Source organism: Hyperolius riggenbachi, chromosome 11 (assembly GCF_040937935.1).
Source record: "Hyperolius riggenbachi isolate aHypRig1 chromosome 11, aHypRig1.pri, whole genome shotgun sequence".
In the NCBI taxonomy this organism is placed as follows: domain Eukaryota; kingdom Metazoa; phylum Chordata; class Amphibia; order Anura; family Hyperoliidae; genus Hyperolius; species Hyperolius riggenbachi.
Window position 1 is genome coordinate 175,970,799 of NC_090656.1, and position 19,388 is coordinate 175,990,186.

The window sequence follows — 19,388 nt, forward strand, 5'->3', positions numbered from 1 at the left end:
ATCCACCATAGCTCCACAACCCTTGAAGAATCGATCAGAGAGTATAGGACCCCTAGCATAAAGAAGTGCTCTGTTCCTATACCAGTCCTTCAAAATGTTAAATCCTCTTTCCCTTGTTAAACTGTTGGTTGAGAATTGACTAGAAAAATAGAATCCCACTCCTCGGTAGACCACTCAACACAGAGTCTATCTTGCCATGTTTTAATTTTTTTTATAGTTACAGGCTTGCTTTAAACAAGAGGTTGAGGAAGTGTAATTCTGAATTCATTTTTTTCCCCTCTTCCTTAGCGGATAAAGTGTATGCAAACCTGAAAGAACTGGCCCAACAAGTGCACCCATGTGACATCGTCAGTGTTGCTGGCATCCGGAAGGCAATGGGAATCATCACCCCATACTTGCACTCAGAAGAGATGGTGGTGGACCTGACAGCAGGTATGCTTCCCTTGAGCCGGTTTATTTTCTTACAGATAAAAATTAACAATGGTATTACCATTTTACCTTATTTCTTATCAAGCTATAATTTTTTGTTTTTTTTGTTTTTTTTATTCCCAAAAATCTGTTGTGCATGATAGTTTTTCTGTTTTTCCCAGCAGATCCAAAAGAAGGAGGAGCATTACCTAAAACCGGAAGCGAATGTCTGCAGATTGTAACATAGAATGGAGAAGGGCGAGGCTTGTAAATTACTTGTACAGTTTTCAGAGGATTTCAATAAATGTTCTAAACCTGTCTTTATTGTTCATACTTTATTTCTAATGAGAGAGAGAGAGAGAGGAGAGAGAGAGAGGTCTATTGCACATGCAATTTGGGCGCCAGGAGACGCATTGCATATTTACAGATTTGTAAGGGGAGCGTCTGTAGGAATTGCGCACACACACAAAGTGAACTGTGTCTATAAACCAATGACTTTTTATAAGCTTAACACAAACTATTTGTAAGGGGAGCGTCTGTAGGAATTGCACATACACAAAGTGAACTGTGTCTATAAACCAATGACTTATTATAAGCTTAACACAAACTACTTCACCGTGACAAGACTTCCTCTGCTGAACGGGCTCCTACACTTCACCAGGCCTCACAAAGCAAATGGATATTTCATGCATCAGATCTAATCGGTAACATTAGAGTCTAAGCTTTTTATAAAGGTACACGTACATTATGCATTCAGATATATTTCCAGGGAGAAATGAACTTTCACACTCACACCATTAACCGGTTCCGGACTGACACAGTTGAGATCTGTCCTGCATGTGGCTGTGCAGATCTCACAGGACGTAGTTTTCAACAATCATCGCCACGCGGTTCTGCCGCTCTTTCCCCGCTGCAGATCAATCGCCCTGCCGTCTATATTATGGCAGAGCTGTGTGAGACGGTCAGGAGTCGATTTCATTGGCTCCTGACCCTGTCATCACTGTAAGCCAACCGCATTGGCTTACATTGATTGACAGCGTCAGGAGCCAATTAAAGATTTATCGTAGGTAGCAAATTACTGACAAAGTTTAACATGATTCTCCCCCCCCCCCCCAAAAAAAAAGTTTAACATACAAAATGAGACTGTCCGATTTGCTACCGTGTTTGCTCTTTAATGCACTATTTTAACTGTAGCCTTTGGAAGGTTAAGCCTTCACGGCCAGCACGGTGGCATAGTGGTTAGCTCTCTCGCCTTGCAGCGCTGGGTCCCTGGTTCGAATCCCAGCCAGGGCACTATCTGCAAAGAGTTTGTATGTTCTCTCCATGTCTGCGTGGGTTTCCTCCGGGCACTCTGGTTTCCTCCCACATTCCAAAAACATATGGATAAGTTAATTGGCTCCCACTAAAAAATTGGCCCTAGATTACAGTACTTACACTACATAATATAGATATATGGCAATGGTAGGGATTAGATTGTGAGCTCCTTTGAGGGACAGTTAGTGACAAGACAATATATATATACTCTGTACAGCGCTGCGTAATATGTCGGCGCTATATAAATAATAATATAATATGCTACCTTTTTTCACCACTAGCAAGATTTGCCAGTATGATTTGGCGTGTCAATCCTTGTCTGGATTTTGCTCCCTCAATCTTTAGCACGCAGCAGCAGAATCCGACAAACGTTGAATTTTGCTACCTTATGCTGTTGAGAAAAATATGACAAAGGCAAACGTACAGTATCTGCACTCATACATTGGACAGTTTCAACGTTTTTTTATTTTTTTATTTCAAAAGTTATAATTAGTGCAAGGGTATACAGCTGTTGTTAGATGAAGATTTAGGCTCAATGTACAGTAAACAACTCAAGAATTGCACATCATAGTGTTATGATATGCCTAAAGCCTTATCTACACGGGTAGATGAGGCTCCGAACCGCCTCTTCCGCGTCCCTGCTCGCCTCACGTGCGCCGGATTAGATTTCCCGCCGGCGCCGCTTATCTTCCTCTCGATTCCCTGCCATTGTCCCCTCGCAGGGAGCGAGCAGGGAATCGGCGGTGGGGAGATCCGTCCTGTCAGATCTTATCAATCAAGCCGCATCAGCGGCTCGATTGATAAGGAACATCGCCGCCGCATCTACGTGTGTAGATGCGGCTTTACATCTTTGTGATACTAAAGAAAGCAAACACCCCAAACAAAAGGTACTGTTATTACCTCTATCTCATCCCCTACACTCGCAAATCCCATTTTTACACCTCAAAAACAGCATCCCTCCCACAAAAATCCTCTCTTCCGGTCTTTCAAAATTATAACCAATCAAGCACCACAGTACAGAAAAAGCCAAAGCTGAATACCGTTCATTGCCTTCTGGTCACTAAATGACTCGATCAGGACTCTAGCTCCATTTGTTTATAACTGTCTAGCATTTTCTTTTCTTCATTAGATTCTTGGTATATATGCCAAAGCAACCATGAATTAGCATGTGAAAGAGGTCTACAATGTGATTCTTGCACAAAATGTTCTATCCGTTCTATATACTTCATTTTCTCAACCAGAGGCCTAGTGCACACCGAGCGGTTTTTGGAGCGATCCGCCGGCCGCATCCGCCTGTAAAAATGCTTGGCTAATGTATTGCTATGCACCGGCGGTTTAAGGTGTTTGCCCAGCCGCAAACGTGCCTCCTGCTGTACGTTTGCGGTTTTCTGAAGCGTTTCGTCCTCAATGTAAAGTATAGGAAAAATGCAAACCGCTCTGAAAAACGCTACTTCAGAGCGGTTTGCCAGGCGTTTTTGTTACAGAAGCTGTTCAGTAACAGCTTTTACTGTAACAATATGTGCAATCTGCTACACAAAAACGCACCCAAAACCGCTAGGTATGTTTAGAAAACCTCTCTAAACATACCTAGAATCGCTCTGAAATCAGCTCCCAAAACCGCTAGCATATTGCGGATCTGCTAGCGGTTTTGGTGTGCACTGGGCCTGAATGGGTGGGGTTGTAGTAGTTTTCCAAAATTTAGGAATAGTAAGACAAGCTGCTGACAAGAGTCTCAAGAGACTTTTTAAATTTCCGTATTGGCATAGGGAGCATTAACAATAACAGCATCAGGGGCTTTCTCTATCTCCATGTTTAAAGAGACACTGAAGCGAAAAAAAAATATGATATAGTGAATTGGTTGTGTACTATGAATAATTACTAGAAGATTAGCAGCAAAAAAAATATTCTCATACTTTTATTTTCAGGTATATAGTGTTTTTTCTAACATTGCATCATTCTATAATATGTGCAGATTACACAACACTCAGCATTCAAAATGAGTCTTTTCAGAGCAGTCTGTGAAGTAATGACCTCTCCTCTAGCAGAGAAAAAGTAAACAGTTCACTTACAGTTGAGATAATAAAAGTCAGATAACAGCCCTCTTTAGGACTTAAGCTGGCCATACACTGGCCCAATTTGCCGCCGTTTCGACAGCAGATTCGATCACTGGGATCGAATCTGGTGCCAATTGTTCACGCTACACGCCGAATTTCGATCCATTCCATCCGATCCCGTCGATCGCACCGTGCGGAAAATAACCGTCGATCGCCCGCGGGTAAAGAGTGCCCGACGACCAACGCAATAGAGCCGCATACATTACCTGCTCCGCCAGCGCGAATCCCGTGTCTCCGCTCTTCTTCTCCGTCTCTGCTCTGGTCTGGTCTCCGGCATGCTTCCCTTCTTCCTGTCCCGGCAGGAAGTTTAAACAGTAGAGGGCGCTCTACTGTTTAAACTTCCCCCAGACAGGAAGAAGGGAAGCATGCCGGAGACCAGAGCAGAGAAGAGCGGAGACCAGGGAGTCGTGCCGGCGGAGCAGGTAATGTATGCGGGATGGGGGGAAGCGGCGGCAGCACCACCACCACCACAGATGGTGAACGGTTTCAGGCTGAAATCTGTTCACAATCTGTTTGCAGTAAAGGTAGCCATACGATCCCTCTCTGATCAGATTCGATCAGATAGGGATCTGTCTGTTGGTCGAATCTGATGGCAATTCGACCAGTGTATGGCTACCTTAAGACTTAGTCGGAGAGTTAATGGCTTGTTTGCATAGAGATAACAACTGGAGTTTCTTAACTCTTCCTGTCCTGGAAACAATTAGACTGATGTATCTGATCTTAATGTTTTATTTCTTAGCTGTACTACACATACAAATCATAATATCATAATTTTTTTTTCGCTTCAGTGTCTCTTTAAGCAATCCTTAATAATTGTAAATATATATACCCAAAAGGGTTGAATTAGAGGACAGGAGTACCAAACATGGGTCATGGAGCCTTCACCTTCTAGGCATCGCCAACATTTTGGTGAAGAATTGGGATGCATTTTGTTTTATCACTAAAGGAGTTCTATGCCACCTTGATAAGATCTTAAAGAGGAACTCCAGTGAAAATAATGTAATAAAAAAAGTGCTTCATTTTTACAATAATTATGTATAAATGATTTAGTCAGTGTTTGCTCATTGTAAAATCTTTAGTCTCCCCGATTTACATTCTGACATTTATTACATGGTGACATTTTTACTGTGGGCAGGTTATGTAGCTGCTGCAAGCTGGTTTGGCAGTTAGAGACAGCTGTAAACAGCTATTTCCTGTCTGTGAAGCTTGTTACATTGTGGCAAACTGCCAGGAGTACCGCGGTCCACAGAGCTTCTTGTGGGAGGGGTTTCAGCAAAAAATCAGTCATACAGCACCCCCTGATGGTCTGTGAAATGCAATATATTTCTCATGTAAAAGGGGGTATCAGCTACTGATTGGGATAAAGTTAAATTCTTGATTTGAGTTTCTCTTTAAAGGCATTCTCTTTTCCCCTACCCGAAAGAGACGTCTCATTAGAAAAAATTCAAGGGGTTATTTACCCATAATTCTGCCATCCGGCCTGCGTTCCAAAGAGCATGCACGCGTCCTATTGGTCGCTTTGCAAGCCTCACACCGGTGCACTTCCTCCTTCAAACCGCATAGGCCGTGTGCAAGCTCTTTGGAACGAAGAGCGGAGGGTGGATTTATGGGTAAATAACCCCTTGCATCCCTGCCGCACACCTGCACCAATTAAACCTCATTTGAATCATGAGCAATCAATTGTGAGAGCATCCGGTGAGAATCCCTGGTCTGCATCCGTGGAACCCAGCAGTGTGCAGTGTCCATTTGATTGTCTGTCTTGAGCCCAGATTCACCAGAATGGCCTTGGTGGTGATCTTTAGATTTTTCACTTCTCAAAATCCTCCTGGCCAGCACAGGTGCCACTGTTGGCTTCCGACCACATCCTCCGATATTTCACATTATTTGGCTCATCACGAATAATCACTTGTGAGAGCATCCGGTGAGCATCCCTGATTCAGACCAAGGAGGATGCCACTTCATCTTTGTAATATCTCAGATATTACACCATTCCCACCTTTTACATGTTACCAAAAACTTATACAAATTTAAAATATCCACCCGGACGACCAATAGTCTCAGGGAACGATGGCCGTTAGAAAAAATATCACAATACGTGGATTTGAGGATTAAGGACATTGTGCAGAGTCTGCCCTCCTTCATAATGGATACTAAACATTCCTTCATAATGGATACAATCAACGACAAGAGGCTGGCACCACCAAAGTAAAAATTCAGCTCTTTATTGATTAGTCATTAAAATGACAAAAGGTCAAAAGATGATAAAAATGGCAATAGCAGAGACAGCCCGCTGTTTCGAGCCTCCTAGCTCTTTCTCAAGCCACTCAGCCATGTTTAAAAACATCAACGGAAAATCCTTATATATGTACATATGACCTAATCAGCCAATCAGTTCAAAATGTCCTAAACCAATGAAAATGTACCACGCAGCAAGCGGACCTGATGGGGAACAGGCATATGAAAAATTCAGCTTACCTGGGATAGAGTCAGGGTGACATATTCAGCAGCAGTGCGGCCAGCACAATAACATAGACGCATAGCGCGGCGCCATCCATAGACGGCAGTGGAGAGTGACGTCACAGTCACATGGGCCATCTGACCAATCAGCGCTGCGCCCAGCCGCCCTCCAATCCCAGCCCATGCTGGGAATCACATAGAGCAGCGTGCAAGAATCGCAGCACACTATGACTGCTAAAGGAAGAAAGCACCGCCCACCGTCACCATGGAAGCGCTGTACACGGAAACAGGGCAAAAACAGCCCATGTATTGTAAACAAAGAGACAGGGCTTACCACTTCTGCGCTACCACAAACAAATAAACACATTAAGGATCCAGACTTACAGGGACATCGCAAAAATCAACACAGGGCTTCCCCAAATCTCAAATGCAAAAACTTAGATCGTATTCTCGATTCAGGCCCCCATTCCCCATAGCATTCAATTTCTTAATCCACCAGGCCTCCCTTCTAGCCAGTTCACTAGATCTACTAAGCCTACCTCTCCAGTTTGGGGGCACGCTATCTATAATCTAAACCCTCATCTGGGACAAATTATGTCTGGCTTCAGTGAAATGACAAGAAACAGCCTGAGTGATGTCTTTGTTACGGATAGCAGTTTTATGCCCTGACATTCTGATCTTCAATGCCTTGGTTGTCATTCCCACATAGGCCAAGCCACAGGGACATTTAATCAGATATACAACATAGCTCGAATCGCACGTGTAACGACCCTTGACAAAAAATCGTGTACCCCAAGACGGATGCGTAAACGAGCCCCCCTTGACTATGTGGCTACACAAATGACAGACAAGGCACGGGAAGGTACCTATCTGCCCCCCACCGTGGACCCCCCCCATCAACTGGAGGATCATTCACCTGCGCTTTACCTGGGATAGCCTTAGGGGATTGATGATGGAACACTTTGAGGGGCCCTTTTAAAGGACATCATCGGTGGGTACCTAAATTCTGGTACCCTGGGGAAAGCATTCTGTAACAAATGGCAATGTTTCCGAATAGCAGTGATGAGCAAATCCGATCCGGATGCTACTCGGATAGTAGCTATCCGGATTTCTCCCAGTAATGCACTGCGGCCTGGGCGGGGGATTTAATCCTTACCTATCATGACGTCTTCTTCGTCCGTCCCTCGGCGCCTCCCACGATGCGCTCCACTCCGGCGTCACGTGACTAAAAAACACTTCCTCCTTCCGGGTTGAAGGAGGAAGTGTGTAGTCACGTGACGCCGGAGTGGAACGCATCGTGGGAGGCGCCGAAGGACGGACGAAGAAGACGTCATGATGGGTAAGGATTAAACCCCCCGCCCAGGCCGCAATGCATTACTGGGAGAAATCCGGATAGCTACTATCCGAGTAGCATCCGGATCGGATTTGCTTATCACTGCCGAATAGTTTTACTGACCAATTCACTGCTGGTATTGTAGGTGGATACAAAGGGCATCCGAAATTGTTTGCGTTCAACCCGTCGGTTCCGACGTGTGGTAACCAAGCTACACTCTGGATAACCCCTTGCCAAAAATTTATCTTTTAGTACATCTTTTTGTACTTCAAGGACATCGTTGTCCATGACAATTCTCTCAACCCGAGTGAATTGGCCAGATGGTATAGCGTTTTTGACGGAGGGAGGGTGGAAACTGTTATAATGTAACAGAGAGTTTCTGTAAGTGGGTTTTACAAAAAGTGAAGTGATGAGATTCCCAGCCTTTTTTGTGACACATGAGTCAAGGAATGTGACCTCACACAGACTGGCATGTACTGTTAGCCTGATCACCGGACATCTAGAATGCAGCGAGGAAATAAATTCCATCAGGGTCGAATGCGGCCCCGCCCACAAGCAAAAAATGTCATCTATATATCTCCACCAGCACTTAGCATGCTGGTGGAATAATGGGTGAGTATATACAAAGGACTCCTCGTATTGGCCCATAAAGAGACCCGCATAGGACGGGGCCACATTCGACCTCATTGCCGTTCCTCGCTGCTGCACAAAGAATGACCCCTGAAATGAGAAATATTTCTGTCTCAAAATAACATTAAGAAGGCCAATAACAAACTTTTTCTGGCGAACAGACATGTCAGAGAACTGCATGAGGTACCACTCAACAGCCTCCACACCTCCATCATGTGGAATGGAGGTGTAGAGGCTTTCCACATCAAGAGTGACCAGAAGGACATCATCGCCAATGTCACCCATTGACTTCAATTTAGACAAGAACATGTTAGTATCCTTAATATAAGATTCCAAGGAGGTTACAATCGGTTGCAATAAACGATCAACATACTGTGCAAGGGGCACAAAGACAGAACCCACGCCGGCCACAATGGGACGCCCCGGTGGCCGGTGTGGGTTCTTGTGGATTTTAGGTAAAGTATCAAATGAAGGGGTCCTAGGTGAATCCTGTTGAAGGAATTTGTACAGATTATCATCAATGACATGATTATGTTTTGCATCATCAAGAATAGCTTTAATGTGGGTTTGTACCCTCCTTAATGGATCAACCTCCACCTTAAAGGGGAACTTCAGCCTAAACAAACATACTGTCATCAAGTTACATTAGTTATGTTAATTAGAATAGATAGGTAATATAATCTCTTACCCACCCTGTTTTAAAAGAACAGGCAAATGTTTGTGATTCATGGAGGCTGCCATCTTTTTGGTTGAAAGGAGGTGACAAGGAGCAGGAGACACAGTTCCAACTGCCCTGTGCCCTGATTACCCCTCCCAGCTGCACACACTAGGCTTCAAATGTCAAATTCAAAATGTAAAAAAAAAAATTGCACCAAAACAGCAGAACGAGAACAACAACATCAGAAACCCCATCATGCTTTGCACAGCATCAGGGGAAAAAAGCCCGGGCAGTTTTCTTCTGTGCAGCTAAAAATGAGGCTTGTATAAGAGAAACAAAGTTCTGATGCTGTAAAACTGTTAAAGAAACACCAAGCCTTTTCAGTGCTGCTGAGTCGATTTTTAGTCCGGAGGTTCACTTTAACATATACATCCTGGTGGGTCAATTGGGATAAGATCTCTTGTTCATAATATGTAGGATCTAATATTACTACTGCACCCCCCTTATCCGCAGGGCGGATAGTGATTTCTGTACGTTGACCCAATCTAGTGAGTGCCTCCTGCTCTTCCCTAGTAAGATTGGACTTGATACCTAGTCCATCGACTTGAGATTCAATATTGCTGATGTCCTCCTTGACCTTGTCTATGAAAACGTCAATGACTGGATGACTCAGAGGTGAAAAATTACTCCTGTTTCTCAGGCCCGTGTCCTTCAAAGTGAGAGTCCCAGTATCCTCCTGTGTCACAGGCGGTAACCCCAAATTTGTGCTGAAAAAGTGCTTTAAATTAATATTCCGGAAAAAACAGAAGAGATCCTGATCCAATTAAAAAAAAGTCGGGTTTATGTGTCGGGCAAAAGGATAAACCATAATTCAATACCCGTTGTTCAATCTCCGTCAGGGGGAAGCTAGAAATATTCACCACTAACGGTAAGATTTCTGCTCCTTCCGTTGTCTCAGAGTCATTTGCCCTTTTCTGCTGGCCCCGCTTGTACCTTCTACCTCCTCTCCTCCTCCTCCGTCTCTGATGTGCAGGGAAGTATCCCGGCAGGAGGGTAAAAAATCAGTGGATGATGAATTCGGTTCAGATCCAACTGGTCTGATGTCTCTCTTTTTAGGGCATATAGGTTTAGGGCCTTTCTTATTTCTAGATGAATTTAGAGGCCTCTGCCAGGTGTATACATAGCCAGTAGCATAATCGGACATATCACGTTGAAATTTGGATCGCATCAACTCTTCACCAATTTTCCTGTAATTAGCCATTTTGGTATTCAAGGTTTCAACATATGAATGAAAATCTTCAGCAGATAAATTTGATTTCAATTGTTCACCCACATTATCGATCTTGCCATCAATCAAAGGAAGTTCTTTTTGGATCCGTGCGACCGTGTGGATCATTGCATCAAAGGAAGCTTTGTTCCATATGCATTCCCATCCGGAGCAAAATTCAGTATCACCCAGAAATAACATTGGATGAATAGGTGAACGTACAGCCCGGGGGATTCTCTTGGCTTTACAATATTCAACAAGAGTTTTAGCATGCAAGTCCAGGTCCACACGTTGTTTCCTTAATATCTCCAGTTCCCGTTTGATGTTTTTAATATTCGGTGCCTTGAGAAATTCAGCTCCACCTTCAGACCCCGCCATGATCCGGCTTGTTTGTTCCTCAGTGTATGAAAGCGTAGCCGGGAGCACCCCAGCAGTTAAATCCTCCTTTTGCCCGACACATAAACCCGACTTTTTTTCATTGGATCAGGATCTCTTCCGTTTTTTCCGGAACATTAAATTAAAGCACTTTTTCAGCACAAATTTGGGGTTACCGCCTGTGACACAGGAGGATACTGGGACTCTCACTTTGAAGGACACGGGCCTGAGAAACAGGAGTAATTTTTCACCTCCGAGTCATCCTGTCATTGACGTTTTCATAGACAAGGTCAAGGAGGACATCAGCAATATTGAATCTCAAGTCGATGGACTAAGTATCAAGTCCAATCTTACTAGGGAAGAGCACGAGGCACTGACTAGATTGGGTCAACGTACAGAAATCACTATCCGCACCGCAGATAAGGGGGGTGCAGTAGTAATATTAGATACTACATATTATGAACAAGAGATCTTATCCCAATTGACCCAGCAGGATGTATATGTTAAGGTGGAGGTTGATCCATTAAGGAGGGTACAAACCCACATTAAAGCTATTCTTGATGATGCAAAACCTAATCATGTCATTGATGATAATCTGTACAAATTCCTTCAACAGGATTCACCTAGGACCCTTTCATTTGATACTTTACCTAAAATCCACAAGAACCCACGCCGGCCACCGGGGCGTCCCATTGTGGCCGGCGTGGGTTCTGTCTTTGTGCCCCTTGCACTGTATGTTGATCGTTTATTGCAACCGATTGTAACCTCCTTGGAATCTTATATTAAGGATACTAACATGTTCTTGTCTAAATTGAAGTCAATGGGTGACATTGGCGATGATGTCCTTCTGGTCACTCTTGATGTGGAAAGCCTCTACACCTCCATACCACATGATGGAGGTGTGGAGGCTGTTAAGTGGTACCTCATACAGTTCTCTGACATGTCTGTTCACCAGAAAAAGTTTGTTATTGGCCTTCTTAATGTTATTTTGAGACAGAATTATTTCTCATTTCAGGGGTCATTCTTTGTGCAGCAGCGAGGAACGGCAATGAGGTCGAATGTGGCCCCGTCCTATGCGGGTCTCTTTATGGGCCAATACGAGGAGTCCTTTGTATATACTCACCCATTATTCCACCAGCATGCCAAGTGCTGGTGGAGATATATAGATGACATTTTTTGCTTGTGGACGGGGCCTCATTCGACCCTGATGGAATTTATTTCCTCGCTGCATTCTAGATGTCCGGTGATCAGGCTAACAGTACATGCCAGTCTGTGTGAGGTCACATTCCTTGATACATGTGTCACAAAAAAGGCTGGGAACCTCATCACTTCACTTTTTGTAAAACCCACTGACAGAAACTCTCTGTTACATTATAACAGTTTCCACCCTCCCTCCGTCAAAAACGCTATACCATCTGGCCAATTCACTCGGGTTGAGAGAATTGTCATGGACAACGATGTCCTTGAAGTACAAAAAGATGTACTAAAAGATAAATTTTTGGCAAGGGGTTATCCTGAGCGTAGCTTGGTTACCACACGTCGGAATCGACGGGTTGAACGCAAACAATTTCGGATGCCCTTTGTATCCACCTACAATACCAGTAGTGAATTGGTCAGTAAAACTATTCGGAAACATTGCCATTTGTTACAGAATGCTTTCCCCAGGGTACCAGAATTTAGGTACCCACCGATGATGTCCTTTAAAAGGGCCCCTACCATACGGGACAAAGTGTTCCATCATCAATCCCCTAAGGCTATCCCAGGTAAAGCTCAGGTGAATGGTCCTCCAGTTGATGGGGGGGGTCCACGGTGGGGGGCAGATAGGTACCTTCCCGTGCCTTGTCTGTCATTTGTGTAGCCACATAGTCAAGGGGGCTCGTTTACGCATCCGTCTCGGGGTACACAATTTTTTGTCAAGGGTCGTTACACGTGCGATTCGAGCTATGTTGTATATCTGATTAAATGTCCCTGTGGCTTGGCCTATGTGGGAATGACAACCAAGGCATTGAAGATCAGAATGTCAGGGCATAAAACTGCTATCCGTAACAAAGACATCACTCAGGCTGTTTCCTGTCATTTCACTGAAGCCAGACATAATTTGTCCCAGATGAGGGTTTAGATTATAGATAGCGTGCCCCCAAACTGGAGAGGTAGGCTTAGTAGATCTAGTGAACTGGCTAGAATGGAGGCCTGGTGGATTAAGAAATTGAATGCTATGGGGAATGGGGGCCTGAATCGAGAATACGATCTAAGTTTTTGCATTTGAGATTTGGGGAAGCCCTGTGTTGATTTTTGTTATGTCCCTGTAAGTCTGGATCCTTAATGTGTGTTTATTTGTTTGTTTATATGTTGAGCAATGCCTATGTACTATTGCAGTTGCGAACTTTTGGGGGATTGTGCTTTCTTATTTTTTATTCTTTTTCTTTTTTCAGCTGTGCCTGATGTGGGGGACTCTGTTCAGCGCAGAAGTGGTAAGCCCTGTCTCTTTGTTTACAATACATGGACTGTTTTTGCCCTGTTTCCGTGTACAGCGCTTCCATGGCGACGGTGGGCGGTGCTTTCTTCCTTTAGCAGTCACAGTGTGCTGCGATTCTTGCACGCTGCTCTATGTGATTCCCAGCATGGGCTGGGATTGGAGGGCGGCTGGACGCAGCGCTGATTGGTCAGATGGCTCATGTGACTGTGACGTCACTCTCCACTGCCGTCTATGGATGGCGCCGCGCTATGCGTCTATGTTATTGTGCTGGCCGCACTGCTGCTGAATATGTCACCCTGACTCTATCCCAGGTAAGCTGAATTTTTCATATGCCTGTTCCCCATCAGGTCCGCTTGCTGCGTGGTACATTTTCATTGGTTTAGGACATTTTGAACTGATTGGCTGATTAGGTCATATGTACATATATAAGGATTTTCCGTTGATGTTTTTAAACATGGCTGAGTGGCTTGAGAAAGAGCTAGGAGGCTCGAAACAGCGGGCTGTCTCTGCTATTGCCATTTTTATCATCTTTTGACCTTTTTGTCATTTTAATGACTAATCAATAAAGAGCTGAACTTTGACTTTGGTGGTGCCAGCCTCTTGTCATGGATTGGATGAAAGGTCCCTATGGTACTGGGATCTAAGGCTTGGGCACACAACTATTTTTCCTCTACATGGGTGCTCCTCCATCCCTATCTTTTGGACTTCATAATGGATACTAAACATGTACTTGCCGACCTGGAGGGTGTATGCGTTGAGGAGAATTGGTTTGTGGTTGGATTAGACGTAGAATCTTTGTTCACATCAATCCCAAATTAAAAGATTTGGAGGCAGTTAGCTTGTACCTAGAGAGGCAATTTGGGACACAAACTGATTACAGTGAATGTATTGTTGATCTAATGAAGCTCATCTTTGACAACAATTTCTTTGAATTCAAGGGAGGAGTGATCATGGGTGCGGCATGCTCTCCGGCCTACGCTTGCCTACACCTGAGTTTCTGGGGGGAGACGGTGGTTAGTCAAGAGTGGATACCGGGAGCATGTTGCACTATGGCTATAATATGTGGATGATATACTGGATTTGGAGATTCACCTCTGCCTAGATCTCCAGCCCACTGGTCATAATAGAGGATACATCGAAGGACTTATACCTATGGACTAATTTTTTTTACACACTTATATTTATGTACTTTGTGTGTGATGATTTTATGATTGATCTTGTATATAGTCCTATATCTATGCACTTTATCCCTTTATATATAAAGTTTTAGTTTTGTGGTAATAAGCAGGAGTTGGTAACACCTGTGCTTGAGTGCGTTTGTGCAGGGTGCTCTGATGGTATTACAATATTGCAGCTCTGCCTGCTGTCATTTAATAATAGTCCCCCCCCCCTCCTTACAGATTCAGCCAATGAAAGCTGTGGATGGCGCTTTAACGAAACTCCAGCCTTTGGAAACCTTTTGAGCCTGGCCAAAAGTGATTGCGCAAGTGCCAAAGCTGTGCCATGATTTGTGGCGACTGTTAGGCCTCTTGCACACTGCATGCATTTCCGATTCAGATTCCGCTTTTTAATCGTTTTTTACATCCGATTCCGATTTTTAATCTTTACTGCATGCTGCATTTTCTGATCCGTTTTTCTGTTGAATGTATTCAGGGAAAATCGGAATTGAAAATCGGAAACGGAATCGGAAAACGGATTTGCAGTGTGCAGGGAGCCTAAGTGAGATAGGGAAGCTCATGGAGTTGAGTATGTGTCTGGAGATTCTGGAGACGGTAAATAATGGGACTGTGCAGAGCAGGAGAGGGGGTGACATTACTGCCTGACTCATCTGCAGCCATATATGTCTATGGGTGCTTACTGATTGCACATCAGTCACACTCTATCACAATTGTGGCTCCATGCATACATCTTTGATATCTATCAGCAATTACAATGATGAGGTTTTTTTTTTTTTAGTTACCGTAATATTAGTTTTATGCAAGCACTGTGCAGGTTATCATTGCTGCTATTGTAATATTTAGCCATTTATTGTTACATGGCTGATGCAAGCAGCTCGACTACCAAAAATCTTCAAAAATTTGTAATATCAAGCCTTACAGTGATAAAAAAAGAAATAGCCTATTTCCATAGAGGATTACGATGTTACATGCACGTGATTATCTCATTTAAATAGAAACCCCAGTCCCCTAGAAAATCTACCATGAATGTTTTTGGCACATAACACCGGTTGGACTAGGACCACACTTCCCATAATCACTAATGCTTAGCTGACAAACACAGTATCCAAGATGGAATATATTGGCTTCAATTCACTAAGCATTACTGCATTCGGTAAAGCAGAAAATCTTGTCAAATGTCAATTCACTAAGGCTGTTAACGCATGCTGTTTAGATAACTCAGGCCTTAGCACCTGTGTTGGAGCTCCACCCACGACTCACGCACAAGAGTGCAAGATGTGTGCAAACGTTCCACAAAAGTGTACCCAACAGTGGAGGAAGAAGTCTCAGCCTCCAGGAATGGTGTCACCAGACACCATAGATGATGAGGCGACAACACCCTGTTGGACTCCTGGACAGGTGAGGGTGACATGAGGTTTCATGAGTATTGGTTGAGGTCCCCTGACTGTTGAGTAACATTTAACTTGGAGAGTGAGAATGGCTCGAGAAGAGAGGACCACCTGGAATTAGAAAGGGGATGAGGCTTATACCTCCACAATTGCTACATAGTAGTTGATTGCAGTACTGGTTTAAGCCACAATGGGGGCCCTGGGCAAAATTAACCTGGGGGGCGCCCTTCTCCCTCCTCCCCTGCAGCAACAAAATGCTTACACTCCTTCCTCCTGATCCAGGGCTCGCCACTAGAGCAGGAGTTGTTGCCACACTTGTTATGGGTGGGTTGCTGCATTTCTATTTCATTTCTGGAAATCTCCTGTTTGTGAGGGTCAACAATAGGGAAGGGGGGTATAAAGATGAGGGATGGTTATCCAAGTTTATCTGGGTTGGGGCCATGATTTGTACTTATGCAACTGTGCAGGAACACAGTGTACCCATGCTAGTGCTAAACTAGTAATTGCTACATCTACACTGAGCTATTTGACTTCAGTAGGGCTCCGAGTATTATGGAAATCCATTCAAAACATCTAACACCTATAATAGATACGATTTTGAGACAAGGGGCTTGATTTACAAAGCTTTTCAGTTAAATCTCACCTTACTTATTAACTCGCAATGTATCTCTCCTTAAATGACTTAACTCATGATTTATCTCACTTTATGTAACTTAAGGTGCGTAAACACCTGTGATTTGTCACCCGTCGGGGATTGGGACCTGAAGCTCTTGAGCAACATTGCTGTACAGATGCAAAGTCTGTTGGTACATAGCGGAGGGACAACAGAGTGGCATGTAAAAGATGCCACGTGGCGTGTGGGGGAGCAGGGTGCACAATGGAGTTGGCCATTGCTTGGCCCAGTTGATCTGCCTGGCGGATTGAATACAGGGTGGCAGTCGGAGGCTACTGTACACACGTTTAATTATTATCTGAGGCTGTCGATATTGGCCGCCACGGCTGACTTTAAAGGATACCTCAACTGACATGTGACATGATGAGATAGACATGTGTATGTACAGTGCCTAGCACACAAATAACTATGCTGGGTTCCTTTATTTTCTTTCTCTGTCTGAAAGAGTTAAATATCAGGTATGTAAGTGGCTGACTCAGTCCTGACTCAGACAGGAAGTGACTACAGTGTGACCCTCACTGATAAGAAATTCCAACTATAAAACACTTTCCTAGAAGAAAATGGCTTCTGAGAGCAAGAAAGATATAAAAAGGGGAATTTATTATCAGTGAGGGTCACACTGTAGTCACTTCCTGTCTGAGTCAGGACTGAGTTAGCCACTTGCATACCTGATATTTAACTCTTTCAGACAGAGAAAGGAAAAAAGGAACACAGCATAGTTATTTGTGTGCTAGGCACTGTACATACACATGTCTATCTCATTATGTCACATTTCAGTTCGGGTATCCTTTAATCAAAGTAAGTGGTTTTAACTCATGATTTATCTCTCCTTATTTGACTTAACTCAGGATTTCTCTCTCCTTATCTCTTTATCTCATGAATTATCTTTCCTTATTTGTTTATCTTGTGCGTTTGCTCTCCTAATGCTAGGTACACACCATACAATTTTCTGGCAGATTTACCTGCCAGATCGATTATTTTCAACATGTTTGATCTGAATTTCAATCGATTTTTTTTTTCAATCTTTGTTTTTAATTGTTTGTTTTTCGATCGATTTTCTAATCAACTTTTGTTCACTTCTATGAAAATCGATTGGAAAAAGATTTAAAAAAAGATAGAAAAAACAAAAGGGATCGAATAAAATTCAGATCGGACATGTTGGAAATAATCGATCTGGCAGTTAAATCTGACAGAAAAGTGTATGGTGTGTACCTAGCATTACAGGTAAGGTGAAAATAAGTCGGCTTTGTGAATCAATCTCATTTTCTTTTAGGCTGATTTCACACTTGTGGGGTGATCCCATGGTATGATGGCCTGCCATTGGATCACTACACCGCACAAATCAGTAGTTCATATGACCCTGTGGCAGAGTGCGTAGACAGGGTCATATGCATAGACCCACCCTTTCGACCCCCCCCGGTTAGTGACGTACTCCCTGTTGGACAGGAAGTACGTCGGTGGGATTCCCATTGGTCTATGCATGCACACAGCACCGCGCTCCGTCGTTCAGGCTTACTGTGTCACCATAGACTTGCATTACTGCATATTCTGTGCGGTAGGCACAGATCATGTGGTAACGCACAGATGACTTTGTGACGGGATTGCAACAATTTGACTACTTGCATTAACGCATTGTGTAAGTATGAAAGTCTCAATAGACTCTCATTGCCCTTGTGACGGGGAAGCAAACTGCATGGTGATGTAACATGGGATGTGTTAGAGGAGCTGTCAGCCATACTATTTCAGAAAAAAACACACATATAAGTAGATAAATACTTGCTCTACTTACATAAAATATGTATTGCACTGTCCACATTGTGATTTTAGTGACTTTTATATAGTAAAAAAAGAGAAAACCCTTCTTAGGATTTTCCATTTTGACTGTGTCTATCTTGAAGCTAATCCTGACATCATTTCCTCCCTTACTCTGTCTGTGTATTCTTCAGACACTTCCACCCAGCTCTGCAATAGAAAGTGCATTGTCTCAGCATGATAAATATTGGTGAATCAGAGAGGAACAAAGTTGTGGGAGGGGAAAACAGGAGGAAAAGAGTTTTCAGCCAATCAGGCTGCATTAGCTATGTCTGGGGGGAAAGTAAAGAAGTAAAAAAAGAACCCAGCATGCCCTGCAACTTCCCTTGTTCGGCAGATGTACCAAATAAGAGCCAGGGAAACTGGGGAATGATGTTTTTTGGATAAGAAAAGTAAGAGTGATTTTTAACTTTTGGATTACCTGGTTACCTTCCTTATTACTTCTTTACCAGATAAAAGAGAAACACAAAGGCAATTTGTCAATTCAGCTAATTCACATTTAATGGTGACTTCTGCTGAAGTGGTTTATAGTTACATTAAAATGAGATTTTTGTTTCAACAAAAAAAAAAAGAGGTCTTACATTCCATAATATAAATATAGTGTCTCTTTTAGCAAGACTAAGGTACAGAACTTAATATTTCTACACACATTGCTAAACACTAATACTCATTTATAAAGGCAATTAAGAAATCGGATACCAAGAAAATAGAGGTAAGTATACAATCAAGTGTCATTACAAAGCATCATATGGTATATAGTCCGCCGGGAGATTTCAGATCTAGCCTTGCTGGCAGTTGGTACTGGTTTTTCTACAGTAGCAGATTGCATTGAAGAATCGACAATAACACGTTGCACACGGGCTACAGCATGGCAGGTGACCAACGCAGGACTCGTGAAGCTGGACGCACCTCCTCGGGGAACGCTCCTCACGGGAAGAAACCTCCAGTGACAATCCACGCTGCAGGAGGGAATTAGAGAAGTTTTGTTGAAGACGATAACAGAGTGGCAACTCTGACATTTACTCAAGAAAAAACATGCAGGAGATGATTTAGACTAGGTTCACACTACACCAGATGTACAATGTTCTGTTCACAGTATGTGGATATGCTGTGCACTGTTATGCATCTGCTTAGGTCCACTGCCACATACTGCTGGAGCTTTCCACTGGCTTACAACAGACCAATAGAAATACTCTATTGGAAAATGACATCATATGATTGTCACAAGGGTTGGTCCACCCTCCCTGGTGTTTTATATCAGTATTTTCACTTTGTTTTATGTTGTTATACACTGAGATAGGGTCT

General features: G+C 43.4%; 2 protein-coding genes across 4 annotated transcripts in view; one reads left to right on the top strand and one right to left on the bottom strand.

Moving 5' to 3' along the window:
- The window catches only part of BRD7 (bromodomain containing 7), a 46,686-nt gene extending 45,960 nt beyond the window's left edge, over positions 1–726 (top strand). Inside the window, 2 exon segments of the mRNA XM_068259773.1 lie at positions 289–432; positions 594–726. Of these exon segments, the coding sequence (XP_068115874.1) occupies positions 289–432; positions 594–655 (206 nt within the window). The 3' untranslated portion in view covers positions 656–726.
- A 17,936-nt stretch (positions 727–18,662) lies between these two features.
- AGRP (agouti related neuropeptide) overlaps positions 18,663–19,388 on the bottom strand; it is a 69,590-nt gene continuing 68,864 nt past the window's right edge. For all 3 annotated transcript variants that reach the window (XM_068261523.1, XM_068261521.1, XM_068261522.1), the window contains one exon: positions 18,663–19,042. In XM_068261523.1, coding sequence (XP_068117624.1) covers positions 18,863–19,042 — 180 coding nt within the window. In that variant the 3' untranslated portion in view covers positions 18,663–18,862. The remainder of the gene's footprint in view (positions 19,043–19,388) is intronic.